The 18,485-nt window shown below is 35.0% G+C and overlaps 1 protein-coding gene across 1 annotated transcript in view; it reads left to right on the top strand.

Annotated features, from left to right (window-relative positions):
* The window catches only part of ADAMTS6 (ADAM metallopeptidase with thrombospondin type 1 motif 6), a 262,877-nt gene that overhangs the window by 7,302 nt on the left and 237,090 nt on the right, over nt 1–18,485 (top strand). The window contains exons 3-6 of the mRNA XM_019929977.3: nt 5,423–5,591; nt 11,133–11,344; nt 11,791–11,874; nt 12,391–12,536. Of these exons, the coding sequence (XP_019785536.1) occupies nt 5,423–5,591; nt 11,133–11,344; nt 11,791–11,874; nt 12,391–12,536 (611 nt within the window). The remainder of the gene's footprint in view (nt 1–5,422; nt 5,592–11,132; nt 11,345–11,790; nt 11,875–12,390; nt 12,537–18,485) is intronic.

The following is an 18,485-nucleotide window of genomic DNA, read 5'->3' as shown; positions in this document are numbered from 1 at the left end:
AACAGTGGAGTAAGAAGGTTGAAGGAAAACCAGGCAAATATCCTAGAAGCTAAGAGAAGGAAGTATTTCAAGGGAAAAATGCTGCTGAGTCAAAATAACCAATCATTGAATTTATCAGTGAAGAAGTTATTGATGACCTTGGCAAAAGCAGTTTTGGTGAAGTCATAGTGGGGTTTGGAAAAGAGGCAAAAGCCTGATGTGAGTAGGTTTAAGAAGGAATGGGAGGGCTTCCCTGGTGGCGCAGTGGTTGAGAGTCCGCCTGCCGATGCAGGGGACACGGGTTCGTGCCCCGGTCCAGGAAGATCCCACATGCCGCGGAGCTGCTGAGCCTGTGAGCCATGGCCGCTGAGCCTGTGCTCCGCAGTGGGAGAGGCCACAACAGTGAGAGGCCCGTGTACTGCAAAAAAAAAAAAAAAAAAAAAAAGGAATGGGAGAAGAGTAAAGAATATATAGACAATTATTTTGAGGACTTTTGGAAAAGCAAGAAATGATCGGTTCCTGCAGGCAGAAGTAGGAGTCTTTATCATTTTGTTTTATAAAAATGAGAATGATTGTGTAAAGAGAAGAGAAATTTCTGGAGTGAATTCTTTGATAGGCGAGAAGGGATGAAATCATCTACATAAATCGAATAATTGTTCTTATCTAGGAGAATGGACAGTTCATCCATAATAACAGGAAATAATATAGAACATATGGACATGAGATGCAGGTAGGTTGGTATTTGCGGTTGTAGAAGTTTGCAGGAGGTTGTGTGCTGTTTTCTATTGGAATGGAAGATGGAAAGATGAGGTGTTAGGGGATTAAGTAGAGAGGAGAAAGTATGAAATATTTATCCCAGAGAGCAGGATACTGAATGAACTAGAGAAACATAGTATAATTGCCATGAAGCGTCAAGGACACAGTTGAGATTTGTGATGATGGATTTAAAGCAAGACTAGTCTAAGGTAAGATGGACAAGTTATTCAAAGGAGAGGAAGCCAAGGAAGTGAGAGGACAGGGATTGAAGAGACCATCTATGTAAGTAGTTCTTAAGCTGGGGTCTATGGATAGAATTCAGGGGGTTTGTTAACTGGAATGGGAAAAATTTCATCTTTATCTTTACTAATTCTTAAGTGAAATTTAACATTTCCTTCAGTTAACAATATAGGTAACAAGCCAGTAAAGTAATAGCAGTACCTGTAACTTTGTCTTGATAGAAATGATATTTTCATATCATGTTACAGTTTTTGCAGGTCCCTTAAAATATTATTTATGTTAATCACTATTGTGAAATTATAGTAGTTATTAGATCTATTGCAAAGCTTCTTATTTAAAGAGTTACAAAAAGGCATATGTATTACTATATTACATTTTTTAAATATTTTGATAACTGTATTTCATTATAATTGGTTTTATTTATTATCCTATATATTTCTTTTGCATTTAAGATATTATTCTGAGAAGTGGTCCCCAGGCTTCACCCCTAGACCTTCAGAGGGATTCAGGGCACGTGCACACACACAAATTTTAAGAACCAATGATATAAGAAGATACTGAAGTCAACAATTATTCAGGAGTGGTATTACAGAGGGTGACAGTGACCCAGAAGCTAAGATCTTTGAGGAATGAGGAAAGTGACTTTGGGTCAGTAGATAACTACAGCTAGCAGAGGGAGAAGGTGATGGTATGGGATTTGAAGGTGGTAAGGTTTTTTCTTTTTTTGGAGGAGAGAGGGATAATTGTTTAGAAATGGCAATGAGTACAAGAACTCTTAACCCTACCTCCAGGTCCAATAGGAGGTATGTAGGAGGGAAAGTAGCCACCATTCCAGAAGATTACAGGGAAGAAAGAATGTTATCTAGGGAGATTCAGGTTTTTGTTTGAGCAAGATGAAGTGTATAGGAGATTTTGTATATAATTGACCTTGAGTTTGAGAGGGTACAGCAGAAGTGTTTTAAATGGTGAAGGGGGAAGTAGAAGATGGGATCAGAAAACATGATGTACTTAACCATATGGGGAGTAGAATCCAGGGGATGGACCTTGGGCATTTTGGAGGGACTGGCATGACAAGGCAAGGGGGCATGATGAGATTAATCCTGATGGTCCAGAGGCCAGCAGTGTAGAGGTGAGTGGGGATGCTGAGGGAAGTGGGAGTAGGGCTCTTGCTAGGCATGCACAGATTTCTGGGACTCCCACCTAACTCAGGTCCTCTATCATCTGGCCTCCAGCTCCTTTCTAATCTCATAATCATTTTCCCCTTCCCTCCCTTTAGCCAGAGTAGCTCCTTGCTGTTTCTCAAATACTGCATGCCTGCTGCTACCCCGTTGCCTCTGCACTTGCCATTCCCACTGTCTGATCTGCTCTTTCCCAAGATATGTTTGGCACGCTCCTTCACTTTATTCAAGTTTCTGTTCAAATATCACCTTATTATAGAGGATGTTCCTGACCATCCTAAATAGTTTATATAATTCTCTGTGTCCTCTGATGACTTTCTGTCCTCTTACTGCTTTATTTTTCTTCTTGACATTTCTTACTACCTGATTGATTATTTATTTATATAATGAATGAATGACTTTTTTCTACCTCTTCCCACCAAAATGTAAGCTCCATGATAGAGCCAGAACTTTGTTTTTTTCACTTTTGTATTCCTACCACCTAGAACAGTACCTGCCATGTGATAGGCACTCAAAACATACTTGGTGAATGAATAGACAAAGTTAGAAGCACCCCTCAGGGGACTTCCCTGGTGGTCCAGTGGTTAAGACTCTGTGCTCCCAATGCAGGGACCCTGGGTTCGATCCCTGGTCAGGGAGCTAAGATCCCACATACAGCAACTAAGCCCACGTGCCGCAACTAGAGAGCCTGCACGCTGCAGTGAGGACCCAGCACAGCCAAAATTAATTAATTTTAAATAAACAAGAAGAAGCAACACTCAGAGGATAAGGGAATTATAGTGGCTAAGAGTCCAGTCTCCAAAGATAGTTGAGTGAATTTGTTACTTAGCTTTGCTCAGTGTAGGTTTCTCATCTGCCAAGTAGACCTGATAGTAGTACTTACTTCATAGAGCTATTAAGATTAAATGAGATAATGAGTGTAAACATTTTACAGAGTACCTAACTCTGGATTTTCTTCCAGGGCCTTTCCGTTCTTGAAATTAGAGATTTTATTTACTTACCAAGTTTCTGACTTTGTTTTTCTCCAGCAACCTGAGTTTTTTGCTGAGGACCTTTCGACATCTTCTGCCCATAGTCCAGCATCACATGACTTTAGTGCTCTCCCCTTTCTGGGCAGTACTCTAGACACTTATCAAAACTTCTTATACAAGCCCTCTCTTCTGCATGTGCCCTCTTTTCTTCAGGAGCCTTGCTCAGTTTGCTATTACTTTGTTAATCTTGATGGTAAAGTAATTCATGATCAGGTATTAGAGTTTGTTACTGGCGTATTATATTATTCCTGTCAATATTTGCATTTAATTTAGGGACTAATATCCTAAAAGTAAAGCAAACAGTGGTGAAAATAATGTGAAGTGACTAGGTCTGCTTTTTTTTTCTTTTTGCGGTACGCGGGCCTCTCACCGTTGTGGCCCCTCCCGTTGCGGAGCACAGGCTCCGGACACTCAGGCTTAGCGGCCATGGCTCACGGGCCCAGCCGCTCCGCGGCATGTGGGATCTTCCCGGACCGGGGCACGAACCCGCGTTCCCTGTATCGGCAGGTGGACTCTCAACCACTGCGCCACCAGGGAAGCCCTAGGTCTGCTTTTTTGTTTTTTGCATTCTTTAGCTCATTTCAGGTAGGTGGCTGCCAACTTCATCTGTAAGTTAGAGCAACTCTGATTATGTCTTATTTTTCTTTCCAAGCATGTGGTACTTAGCATGAATTTCCCTAAACAGAATCATAGAGGTTTAGATTCAAAGGGATCTTAGAGATTATCTGGACCAGAGGTTTTTAGCTTTTTTTTTCTTTTTAAATCGGCAAAATTCTTTTCTCAAATGAAATGTTATGTGGAAACTTAATATATAGATTAATAATAACACAGCTGATTCCTAATCCCAGGGATCCAAGCCATGTAGGTCTACCTTTGTTGTCTGGGGCAGTCCCCTAAGGGCACTTCCATGGAACCCTTAGGGCTCCCTAGAGTGCTGTTTTAAAACCACTAATTTACACCAACCCTTTCATTTTTCCAGCCGAGGAAATACGCTCAGAGAGTTTATGTTTTATCCAGTGTTACAGGGTAAATTAGTTGGGTTAAGAACAGTCCTCACATGTGCCATTCTTAGGAAAACACTATTAGACAAGGATGGAAGTTCTTATTTCTGATGTAGATAACTTACTATCTCATTTCTTTTAATCAGCAAATTTTATTTGCTGTATATACTACATACGAGACATTTTCTATGGGTGTAACTGATACCAAGAAACCCTTTCTTTAAGAGAGCAAATAGTATGGTTGGGAAAATAAAACATGCAGTTGGAAAGTTATACCAAATTTAAATACAGATTCAAGACCTGAGATGTAGCAAAGCATAATAGAATTAATTAAAAATAAATGATACCAATAATAAGCTCTGTTGGAGATCAGAGGAGGCTGATGCTACTGCAGCTGGACTCAAAAAAAGTTTTAAAGAGGAGCTATGACTGAGCTAAGTAGGACTTGGCTAAGTAAATAGATGTAAGGCTATATAATACTGTAAATAAGAGCAGAGCTTTGTGGGAATACCAGTGCCTTCACTTACCTCTATATAATGATGGGCAGGTTCTTAACCTCTGAACCTATTACTTCATCTACAAAATGGGGATGTATGGGACATATATGAATTAAGGACATATATACTGGTGTAACACAAAACTTTAAATGGGAGTAGTTTATCACAATAGTTTATTTCTCCCTTATGTGTGTCTAGATTGGACAGCTTTCCATGGGGTCAGTCAGGGACCCATGTTCTTTCTCTTTTGGCTTCCACCTTTCCTAGATCTTTTCTCAGAGAGAGTAGAGAATTCCACTGGAGAGGTTCTCGGGGGGTGGGCCTGAAAGTGGTATATGCTCTGCCTATTTTCTATTGGCCAAAACTCAGTTACAAAGCTATACCTAAACGCATAGGAGTCAGTTAAGTTGTGTGCACAATTTGGAAAGGAAATAAGTCTTAGTGAACATACAAGAGGTCTCTGCTACCTCACATCATTATTGGGAAGATTAGAGGAAATAATGTATGTGTTATGCTTAGTACAGGGCATAGCATGTAAAGGTATTTAAACATCCTTTTTAAAGAATAGGAAAATTTATATAATGTTTTGCTGAGTATAGATAATTCACTAAATTTCTATTAACATGTGTTTTAACCTCCTTTTTGGAGAGGTATCAGTTTATTTTTGACTCCTGGTAATAATACTAATTAATATTTAAAATGATTCTTCTTGGTAAATTCTTTGTTTCTTTTTCTTTTAGCATGGTGTTATTGCTACAGAAGATGAAGAATATTTTATTGAACCATTAAAGAATACCACAGAGGACTCCAAACATTTTAGTTATGAAAATGGCCATCCTCATGTTATTTACAAAAAGTCTACCCTTCAACAACGGCATCTGTATGATCACTCTCATTGTGGGGTTTCGGGTGAGTGTGGGACTTTTAGAAAGTATAGTCTTGTATTGCCACTTTCTTCTGGCACGTAAGGTAAGATTAATAATAAAAGTAAACAGGAATTTGAGTAATTAGAATGATAATGTCCAGAGTCCTCTTAAAATATGTCACCTATTGATAGTTTTAAGTCAATTTTGGAAGCTCTTAAGAAGTCCGTAAAATACAAACCTGTGTAAAATTTGATATTTTTTTCTTAGAAGGGGAAACCTTATTTTATCCAGGTAATAGTTACAGCTTTCATGCACAGGTGTTCCATAGTACTCTGTGCTGTTTGGTTTGCCTGATATTTTTATGCTAGTGGTAGGAATCTAAACATTTGAATAAGACTTGAAGAGTCTTAAAGGTAGTACTCAAAGATAGTGTTAGTTAGAGTACTATAGAAATACATAATAGGGACAACAAACCTAGCCTTTAGTGGTCAAAGAAGACTTCAGGGAGGAAGTGACTTTTAAGCTGAGGGAGTAATGGGTAGAGGGTTCCATATAAAGGGAATAGCATTTACAAAGATTCTGAAACAAAAGAGAGAATGTCACATTCCAGGAACTGACAGTTCATATAACTGGATATTAGAGAAGGGGTGAGATTCATAGTGGTTGGGGGGGAGTGGTCATGAGAGGTGAAACTGGAGAGATAAAAAGTGGCCAAATCACAAAGGGCTTGTAAACCACTTCGAGGAGTTTACCTTCAGTATACTGGAATCCTACTGAAAGGTTTTATGCAGTAGAAATCACAAGATCAGATTTGGGTTTTAAAAAGATTACTCTGGCAACCATATGGAGACTGATTTAGAGAAGAGAAAGACTAGGGTAGGGAGTTAGGAGGCTGTTTAGTCTAAAGATTAGAAAGCTTAGAGAAATAGAGGATATAGCATAGCATAGTAGAAGGAACATGGGCTTTGGCATACTTGTGGACAAATTATCCAACCTCTCTGGGTACTCCTTGCAGCACACATTAGTTACTCAGTACAATGGTAGCTATCATTATTATTGGGATGACTTTTTCTAGCATTTAAAGAGCCACTATATTAAAAAAAAAAAAGGAGTAGATTTATTCCATGTAGTTCTAGTAGCTGGAACTAGGAGCAGAATATTTCAGAAGGAGATTTCAGCTCAATACAGAGAAGAGTTCACCAACAAGTAAATTTAATAAAAAATAGAATGGGTTCAACAGGTAGATTTGTAAAAATGGAATGGGTTGCCTTGTGAATTAGTGAATGCATCACGCTCTTGTTTCTTCTCTGTATCCTTATAGGCTCTTTTACTTCTGCTTCAAGTACAATTGTTCTTTGGAGTTCTCATTCTCCATACTCTCTTCTTGAGTCATCTCTGAGGCTTTTAATTATGAGAGGTTCTTGTTGGTCAAGAATAATTGGTACTAGAAAAAGGTCACTTAAAGTGAATCTAGTTGAGGCATGAAATACAGTGTCATGGTAAATAATGAAAAAAGGTTTGATTTGTCTTTGAAATGAATAAAGAAGCTAAACATTATGGAAATAGTTTATCTTATATTTAACAAAATTTAGGCTATAAGTACAACTTTATATAAATTTTTTTAAAACTAGGATTCATATATTTAGCTGTTTATTGTTATATAATTTTCCCACCATTTTTTCCATAACATGATGTTTAAAGATCACCTTTTGCAAAAATATTTAAAGATTTCATCATGTTCTGAAAGGTATCTCTTAACTGTTTGAGATTCAGGTTATCCTCTTTTGAAGTGCCTATTTCGTTACTAACTGGTATTTACCAGGCAGAGCCTTATTTTTCAATGGTTTAGGCATGAATCAGGCAGTTCTCCAAATCTACTTTTATTGCCATCATAGACCACTGTAATGACTTTCTATCTAGTCTTCCTATCTCCAGGTTTGTCCTTTTCTGTCTTTAGTCAAGTCTATCTCCTAATTCTGGCTTACACACCTTCACTGGCTTCCCAATAGTGGGATTATAGTAGTAGCTCCCTAAATTCCATGGGAATGTCACTAGATGTTATTGGGGAAAAAAATCACTTTATGTTTAATAAGTTTGAGAAATGTCTGGTTAAGAACTACCTTAATTGTGATACTAGCTCAACAACGTCGTTCAAGTGAGATATGCTGTTATAGGCATACACATTGCCAGTTAATCTGTTAATCAGGAACTCAAGTTTATATCAGAATATAAGATATGAAAACCCTCTTGACAGTGGGTATTTTTATCTCATATTCAAAAATGAATTTTCCCATTCTAATTAGATTTAAGCTATTGATTAAAAATTTTTTATGAAAGTAATATCTGTTCTTTGTAGAAATTTTAGAAAATACAGGATAAAAAGAAAAATAAAAAAGAAAATGAAAGTTGCTCTTTTACCACCCAGAGATAACTGAATGTTCTTATAGTCTATTCATATAGATATTATTTTGTCTTTATACCTGCATTATCTACTTATGTATTTATTAAATAAATATTAATTTAGCATGCATATGCAAGACTATTCTCAGTGCTGGGATGCAGCAACAAATAAAGCAGGAAAACTCCTTACTCCAAGGGATCTTATATTCTAGTGAGGAGAGACAGTTAACTAAATAAGCATTTAAACAAAACATAAATACATGGCCAACCGTCAAGAAGTAGTAAGTGAGTAGTGAAAAATAAACCAGATCAGGGACTTCCCTGGTTGTCCAGTGGTTAAGAATCCGCCTTCCAATGCAGGGGATGCAGGTTCGATCCGTGGTCAGGGAGCTAAGGTCCCACATGCCACGGGGCGCTAAGTCCTCGGGCCGCAGCTACTGAGCCTGTGCGCTCTAGAGCCTGCACGCCGCAGTGAAAAATCCCTCATGCTGCAACGAAGATCCCGCATGTCGCAACTAAGACCCGATGCAGCCAAATAAATACATAAATATTAAAAAAAGAAATAAAAATAAACCAGATCAATGAGATAATTTTGCATGGCTGTATATATTAAAGATATTTTGAGATTGATCAAAAACTCAAAATTATATTTCAGATGACAGAGATCTATGTACTTGGCCTTGGGGGAAAAGTTCTTTATTGTATATGTTTGTGGAGGAATGTTTTCTTTAACATTCAATACTCAATCCAAAATTAAACTGAGCAAAGCACATGTAATGAGTATCATTTGAACTACTAATCTCTATTTTGAAACAAAATAAAACAAGTCAGTTGTGTATTTTATTTTAGACTAAAAGAGATATTCATTACAGATCATTGAACTTAACATTAAGCAGTCAGTTGACAATTATAAAACATAGATATTGTTTTGTAATGATCTAATCATGCGGGAAAGATTTTAATCTTTAGAATGAAACTAAAGATGTTACCTTTTTAGATTTTATTCATTCAGTATGCATGTGTGTATATTACATATATTTATCAGACTACAAATCTTTTGAGTATAACGATTATATCATTTCACTTATGAATGTCCATCAAAGACACTGTATATATATATTTCTGATGGAGCAATAGCCAAGCAAACTAACAATTAAAAAGCTAAAAAGTTGAAAATTGTGAATATGATGATAACAGCAGCTACCTTATACTAAATCCTATCAAATGAGAAACACTATTGCTAAGTGTTTCTGTTGCCCAATCATGGTCTAATTCTTTATACAATACTTTAAATAAAAATAAGGAGAAATTGAATGAGAGTGAAAATTATCAAAATAATGGAAATTCTATCCTGTATTTAGACATTTAAGCTGTCCAGCCAGAGGAAGGAGAAGACTAGGCATGATTTGAATACATGAGTGGTTTCATGATCACAGAAAACTGAGCAAGAGAAATTGGAGTAATGTTAATGCAGAAAAGATTTGGCTGTCTTATAACGATATTACCACAAACCCAATGGCTTAAGCAATACACTTTTATTATCTCACATTTTCTGTGGACCAGGAATCTGTGTATGTATAGGTTATTTATTTAACCTCAGCCAGGGCTGGGTTCTTATCCAGTCTTTACTGGGGAAGAATTCACTTCCTCACACCCATGGTTGTTGGCAGCATTCAGTTCCTTGCTGTCATAGGACTGAAAACTAGTTTCTGGCTGGTTGTTTGCCAGAGGCCACCTCTGGAATGTACAATGTACAATTCACCAACTTGGTTGTTTCCTTCCTCTAAGTCAGCAAGGGAATGACTTTAGTAAGATGCTACAATATTATGTAACATAGGTATGTAGTCGTATACATGTAATCATGTACATCCCATCATCTTTCCTGTCTTCTGTTGGTTGGAAGCAAGTCACAGGTCCGGCTCATACTCAAGGGAGGAGATGAGGACACAGGAGGTTATGGGAGCCACCTTAAGAGTCTGTCTGCCACAGTGGTCATAGGGGAATACTCACTGGCTGTCTTGGGGATATGCTATTGAATTAAGAAGTAGTATATTTCTGCCTCTCTTCACCTTTAGGAATAAAGACACTCATTTAATTTATATGAGTTTCAAAAGTATTTGACTGATGCTTCTCATGGTCATTTCCATCTCTTATTTCTTAAAATTTATAACTTCTCTCAAAGTAATTTTTAAAAGGGAAAGGCTGAAGAAAAACAGTATAGTGCCACTTTCTGTCAAGTAGATTATATAGATTACTCTAACTTTTCGTAACTAAATTTTTCAGTAAGTGGTGGTTAGAAAGATTTCCTGTTCAATATAAGGATATGAAAGTGAGGTATACAGAGGACCTGTACTTGCTCAAGTTTATTAAATGAAGATGAATATAAATGAGGCAAGTGTTTACAAATGCCATAGTACTAAAAGGTTTCCTCTGTGCTGAAGGACCAAGTATCTAGAAATCAAAGGATAAAGCTGCAATCCACACTGAAATGTGGTTTAAAGTGAGTTATGTCGGAATCATTGTCTTTCAACTCTCAGTCTAATGCCATTGACCTCTAGGTTATGGAAAAGGAATACTTTGGGTACTTTGTCAGGATAAATATTTGTAGAATACAAAATTAAATGAAAAAGATAATTCACAGCCTTTTAGATTTGAGATTTCTAGAACAGTATAGAATTGCTCTATTAAGATAGTTTAATAAAAGCATCTTACTTTAAAATAAATGCTCAAAAAGCATTTTAGGAATAGATTTTTGCAACATTAATATTCTTCATCAGAACTGTCTTAGGCTGTTTAGAAAGTCAATGCTTTAGTTGCTTTTTAAACAACTTTAAATGATTTTTTTAAGTACATATTCTAAATTTAAAAGTATTATGACATAATCACTCACTGGAAAAATATGAAATGATTATTTGAAGATTCCTTTTTTAAAGTAAACTATTAGATATATTTTGTTTTGTTTTCATGAACAGTTGAATGTTATTAATTTTTTCAGGTAATATGATTATTTTGAAAAATTGGAAGTTTAATTTTTTCACTACTGCATTTCCTCATCCCCTTCCCTCACTTTGAAAAATCTTAGTGTGTTAGAGAATTTATGAGAAGTATGTCTACATGAAAACTCCATGAATAAATACGTTTAATTAGTGAACCTATGTGAACTAGATAATTGTTTTTATTGTAGACCTCCTAAGAAGTGGCAAACCTTGGTGGTTGAATGACACATCTGCTTTTCCTTCTTCACTACCAATTAATGGCATACATATCCACCAGAGACAGAAGAGATCAGTAAGCATTGAGCGGTTTGTGGAGACATTAGTAGTGGCAGACAAAATGATGGTGGGCTACCATGGCCGCAAAGACATTGAACATTACATTTTGAGTGTGATGAATATTGTAAGTTTGATCCCTCTATATAATTTTTAACTTAATAGTTTGTTATGGTTTTTGACTAAGGTCATGGATTTTTATTGTGAAATAATGATTTTGAGAATTAACTCATCAAAAGTTAGAAAGAATCGATCTATTACTTTTTCAGTTCCATAGAAAATAAATTTAAAGGTGACCTTATTGTTCATTTAGATCAGCTCACCCTCTTAATTAATTACTATGTTGTAATTCACCTTTAGGAGACAATTTTTCTTGAAGTAGACTTGTATAACAAATCTTTTACCAAGGCATCTTGAGGGTAGAGTTCTAAGTGGTATGGGATAAAAGAATCTTTTTATATAAGCAGTGGTTAAATGGATGAAAAATTGTTTTACCACTTTAAAAATAAAATCAAACAATCACCTTATGATTTTTGTCTGACTTTGTGTCTTTTCTTATTTTCTGGAGGTCAGGTTGCCAAACTTTACCGTGATTCCAGCCTAGGAAACGTTGTGAATATTATAGTGGCCCGTTTAATTGTTCTCACAGAAGATCAGGTAAGAATGAGTTAGTTTATAAATCTAAAGCTCTTAACAGACAGACTGTAGAATTATGTATTAAAGAATAATATATTTTATTATTGTTCCTCTTAGAAAGTTCTAGTTGACTATGTCTTTCAGCTCTAAGCATTTAATATTTTAAGCAAATTTGAAAGCGTTTACAAGAATATACCTCTTATGTCATGTTAAAGCTATATGTATGTGTGTTAGCTATATGTTTCAGTATAAAGATGAGCATTTGCATGGCAGACCTTATAAAGTGGTTTTGGTTGGTTTTGTAGGCTGATAATCACATATATTCACATTATCATTAAAGCTGGAACTGGAAAGAATGTCTGTTCAATAATACACTAAATTAATTCTAGGTCAAATATTACAGAGATAAAAATTGGCAAGAGGTTATTCCTAGAAACCACTACTTCTAATTATAGTCCCACTTTAGCCTTCAAAAGTTTTAACAACTGACCTTAGTAATTTGTTTGGAACATTTCTGGTATGCATGTTGTATTGCAGCCAAACTTGGAGATAAACCACCATGCAGACAAGTCCCTCGATAGCTTCTGTAAATGGCAGAAATCCATTCTCTCCCACCAAAGTGATGGAAACACCATTCCAGAAAATGGGATTGCCCACCACGATAATGCAGTTCTTATTACTAGGTATGGTTTGTTGCAAGTATTTTACCTTTGATTATTGTGTTTGATATTGTAACTATATTTGGTTCTATCTAAAGCCTCATTCAGGTAATGAGTACAGAGAAAGCAAAATGGTAATTTATTATTCACCACTGAGAAAGAATATACTGCAGTATTGTTGTGTTTGCATTAAATGAACCAAATAAGAGAAAAGATTTAGAGTTTACTTAGAAGTTTAATATATATCTTTTCTTCTCCTAAGGTCTATTCATAAATTTTAACTGGAAGCACATATATGTTTTGTTAATTGAACAAAATACATGCTAAAAGCAAGATTGAAAAGTATGAGAAAAATCTGTTTTAAACATAAAAATGGGTCATCACTCTTGGTTATAAAATATATTAATTAGTCTTACCTCCAAATTGTTAAAAGGGAGGAGGACATCGGTGGTTACTCAGTTTACTTAGATGAATGTTTATTTAATTTAAAATATTTTAATTAAGAGGTATAAAGAAGCATATTTACTATACTATATGTTGAATAGTTTTTCCCTCAGGCAAAATTATTACTTGATGATAACCCAGTGAATTCATATATTTCTTTCCTGTTTTATAAAACTGTATTCAGATCCATTTTCTCCTTACTCTCCAACAAAAATTCTGTGAAGTAGATATTCTTATTATTTTTCCCATGTAAGAAATGAGGAGACCAGTTCAAAATATTTAAGTGAAAGAGCAGGGCTCAAGCCCTGGTGATCCTGTCTTCTTTGATTATACTTTGCTGTCTGTCTTAATTTTTTAATACTCTAATCATGGTTGGTCAGAACCATGCTTAAATCATTTAAAGATGCTTCTCTTTTGATCTCTTATTAGTATTTAAAAATGAAAACAAGTAATAACAAATAAACAAATGAGCAAAATGGAAGCGTTATTCTATCTTGGCTAAGTGGATTATTTCTTTTAATTTGCAAGGCAGTATTTAACATATGCGTCATCTGTGGTGTGCCCATTGACTCCACATTAGACTCTGTGGAGGGGGAGTATAAAGTATACAGGATCAGAATATTGAGACCCAGTAAGATAATGTGAATTTAGCTTTTTGAAAAATGTTCCTGTTAACTGAGTTGTAGAGTTAAAGTTTCTGAGTTCATTTATTTTTTTACAGTTACACTTATTTTAATTGACTTCATCTACCTCACATTGTAAACCAAAAAACTTTGATTATGATATACTTGCTGAATAAAACCAACATTTTAAGGTTCTATATTCATATGTGTTGACACGTCAGTCTGATAAATTCTGCAATTCCTCAGGTCTTGTGGTCTGGAATGGTTTCCAAATATATTTGAGGAGTTAAAAATATACTAGGAATTGTGCAAATATAGAAACTTTTGTGTAAAAATATATATGATATGATTACAATGAAATTACTAGAGGAAAATATCTGTTATATATGTTTAACAGAATGATCACAGATATTTGCATTGGCATCTGTACTTATATTTATAAAACCCTACCTCTCTGCAAAAAAGGCAATGCCCAGTGGGCTCTTGATGCTTCACATTTTTATTATTGTGTCTGCATTGGATTTTTAACATTTGTTTTTAAACCAATTTATTTATTTATTTGGCTGCCCTGCACCGTGCTGCGCAGTTTGCGGGATCTTAGTTCCCTGACCAGGGGTTGAACCCAGGCCCCCCTGCAGTGAAAGTGCCAAGTCCTAACCACTGGACTACCAGGGAATTCCCGGCTTTTTAACTTTTGCATCAAATGACAGGAGTTATACTAAGAGTGCACATTTATAAGTATTTGAGTAGGGAAATACATCTGGGCGGTTAGCCACCCTTTCTTTGTACTGGCTACAACATTCAGCTGTCTGACTTGTTACTCTGAATTGGCCCAGATATTTTTCTGATCCTCTGCAGAGCTCTTCTTTGCTTCTGTAAGCTACTTTGAGTGCCTGTTTGATGTCTGAGATTTGAACACAGAATTTTCTTTTGAAACTTTTCTCCTGATGTTCAGATAGCACTAGAAATTATCTCAGGATTTAAAAAACAGTACTACAAAAAATTCATACCTCATATCATTTTAGATTAGTTATGTAATGGAGGTTAGAAAAATGCCCTTTGGGACAGTATAGAATGCCTTTTTGAATTGTTATTGAAGTCTCAAATTAACTTTTAGCTTACTTAAAAGTCTACAGTTATCTTTGAATTATTAGGGCCAGAGAGTGACTTACCTAAATGAGATGACTATCTGAGTATTATCTCTAATATTTAAGTTTTTATTGGTTGGGGGTTTTACCAGTTCTTGACTCTCCCTTATATATTTTGGATTTGTGAAATTGAACATATGTTTAAATCACAGTTCTACTTTTAGTAAAAATAATTATGAGCATTCCATAGATAATTCTATAATAACTTTGAAAATTGCTTCATGTAACTCACTTATTAACATGTTCAGGGTTGTGACTCCACCATTTAGAGGTAAGATCATGATTTATGTTTGCTCGAAATGTCAGCTCACTAGGGAGAATATATAATGTGTTTATCAAGAATTCCAGAGAAAAATTGATGAATATGTTTATCTCTACTAGGCCAAATTTTGTCCTAGGGATTTAAATGTTTTAAGCAGAAAACCATTTGGAACCTAGTTACTTAGGTAATCATAGTTACTTTTGGAAAAAAGTATAAAAACTCAAAATGTTATCTCCTCTTAGCAAATGATATTTTATTGTTTTATTTTATTGATATAATTTTAAAACAAACTGCTGTACAAAGATATCAGATCACCATAACTAGACAGAAAGAAAATTTAAAAATAAAATTTTGTTGTTTTATCTGGTATCAAAAGTATTGAATTAAGACCAAAGAGCATATTAAAAATGATTAATATATACATATATTTTTAAATTTTTATATACATTTATGTTTATTTTTATGTGTAAGTATATATGTATGTATAATATATAGTGAAATCTATTATGTATCAGTTAGCTTTATCTAACCTTTTTTTTAAAAAACTGAGGCTGGGAATCCCCTGGTGGCCCAGTGGTTAGGACTCTGTGCTTTCACTGTGAGGGCCTGGGTTCAGTCCCTGGCCAGGGAACTAAGATCCCACAAGCCGTGAGGCGCAGACAAAAAAATTAAAATTAAAACCAAAAAAAACCCTGAGGTATAATTGACAAACAAAATTGTGTATATTTAAAGTACAGTGTGATGATTTGATGTACATATACATTGTGAGCTGATTGCTGTAATCAAGTTAATTAACATATCCATCTCATAGTTATCTTTTTTTTTTCCTTTTTTGGATGAGAATGCTTACACTCTCTTAACAAATTTCAAGTATACATATAATATTATGTGTAGTCACCATGCTGTACCTTAGATCCTCAGAATTTATTCATTTTATAGCTAAAAGTTTGTGCCCTTTGACTAATATCTCCCCATTTACTCTACCCCCCACTCCCACCCCCAACTCTGGGCAACTCCCATTCTATCCTTGGTTTCTATGAGTTCAACATTTTTTTTTTTTTTTAAAGAGTCCACATGTAACTGAGATCAAACAGTATTTGTCTTTCTCTATCTGGCTTGTTTCACATAGCAAAATGCCCTCCAGGTTCATCCACATTGTCACAGATGACAAGATTTCTTTCTTTTTTATGACTGACTAATATTCCAGTGTGTGTGTGTGTGTGTGTGTGTGTATGTATGCATTTCACCTTTCCTTTATCTGTTCATCTGTTAATGGTCACTTTTGTCTCCATATCTTGACTATTGTAAATAATGCCCCAGTGAATATGGAGTACAGATACCTCTTCAAGATACTAATTTACTAATTTCACTTCCTTTGGGTATATTCCCAGAAGTGGGATTGCTGGGTCATATAGTAGTTCTATTTAAAATTTTTAGAGAACCTCTATACTGTCTTCCATAATGGCTGTACCAATTTACATTCCCACCAACAGTGTACAAGCATTCCCTTTTCTTCATATCCTCAATACATTTGTCATCTCTTATCTTTTTGATAATAGACATCCTAATAGGTTTGAGGTGATATCTCATTGTGGTTTTGATTTGCATTTCCCTGATGATTGGTGATGTTGAGCACCTTTTCATGTGCCTGTTGGCCATTTTGTTATCTCTGGAAAAATGTCTGTTTAAATCCTTTGCCCATTTTTAAATTGGAATTTTTTTTTGTTGTTCTTGGGTTGTATAATTTTTATATATTTTAGGTATTAATCCCTTATCAAATATATGGTTTGCACATATTTTCTCCCATTCCTTACACTGCCTTTTCATTTTGTTGATTGTTTCCTATACCATGCAGGAGCTTTTCAGTTTGATGTAGTCCCACTTGTTTATATTTGTTTTGTTACCTGTGCTTTTGGTGTCATATTTAAAAAATCATTGCTTAGACCAATGTCAAGGAGATTTTCATCTATGCTTTGTTCTAGGAGTTTTAGTTTCAGGTGCTACATTTAAGTTTTTAATCAATTTGAGTTTATTTTTGTGAGTTGTGTGAGATAGGGGTCTGATTTCATTTTTTTGGCATATGGGTATCCAATTTTCCCAACATCATCTATTTCAGAGACTATCCTTTCCCCCCATTGTATGTTCTTGATGCCCTTGTCAAAGATTAGTTGGTCATATATTCATGGGTTTATTTTTGGGCTGTTGATTCTGTTCCACTGGTTTATATATCTGATTTTATGCCAGTACCATACTATTTTGATTACTTTAGCTTTATAATATAGTTTGACATCAGGATGTGTGATGACACCAGCTCTGTTCTTCTTTCTCAAGATTGCTTTGTCTATTTGAGATCTTTAGTGGTTCCATATGAATTTTAAGATTTTTTTTCTATTTCTGTGAAAAATGTCATTGGAATTTTAATAGGAATTTCATTGCATCTGTAGATTGCTTTGGGTAGTATGGATATTTTAACAACATTAATTCTTCTAGTCCAAGAACAAGCAGTACCTTTCCATTTAGGTGTTTTGTCTTCAATTTTTTTCATCAATATCTTATAGTTTCCAGTATAGATCTTTCACCTCCTTGGTTAAATTTATTCCTAAGTATTTAATTGTTTTTGATGCTATTGTAAATGGGATTGCTTTTTTTAGATTGCTTTTAGATAGATTGTTAATCAAAATGCAGCTGATTTTTGCATGTTGATTTTGTATGCTACAACTTTAGTAAATTCATTTATTATTTCTAACAGTTTTTTGGTAGGGTTGTTAGGTTTTTTGTATATAAGATTATGTCATCTGCAAACAGAGAATTTTACTTCTTCCTTTCTAATTTGGATACATTTTGTTTCCTTTTCTTGCCTAATTGCTCTGGCTAGGACTTCCAGTACTATATTGAATAAAAGTGGAAAGAGTGGGCATCCTTGTCTTCTTCCTAATCTTGGAAAGTTTTTAGACTTTCAACATTGAGTATAATGTTAGCTGTGGGCTCGTCATATATGGCCTTTGTTTTGTTGAGGTGTATTCCATCTATTCCTAATTTGTTGAGAGTTTTTATTATGAACAGCTGTTGAGTTTTGTCAAATACTTTTTCTACAGCTATTGAGATGATCATATGATTTTTATCCTTTATTCTGTTCATGTGGTGTATCAGATTTTTTGATTTGTGAATGTAGAACCATCCTTGCATCCTAGGGATGAATCCTACTTTATTGTGTATGGTCCTTTCAAAACTCTGCTTCATTTGGTTTGCTAGTATTTTGTTTAGGACTTTTGCATCTATGTTCACCAGGGATATTGGCCTGTAATTTTGTTTCTTGTAGTATCCTTATTTGGCTTTGGTATCGGAGTAATGCTGGCCTCTTAAAATGACTTTGGAAATGTTCGTTTCTCTTCAATATTTGGGAAGAGTTTAAGAAGGATTGGTATTATTCCTCTTTAAATGTTCTGTAGACATCACCAGTGAAGCCATCTAGTACTGGACTTCCTTTGTTGGGAGA

Source organism: Tursiops truncatus, chromosome 3 (assembly GCF_011762595.2).
Source record: "Tursiops truncatus isolate mTurTru1 chromosome 3, mTurTru1.mat.Y, whole genome shotgun sequence".
Classification (NCBI taxonomy): domain Eukaryota; kingdom Metazoa; phylum Chordata; class Mammalia; order Artiodactyla; family Delphinidae; genus Tursiops; species Tursiops truncatus.
This window is presented reverse-complemented; position numbering and strand designations above follow the sequence as displayed.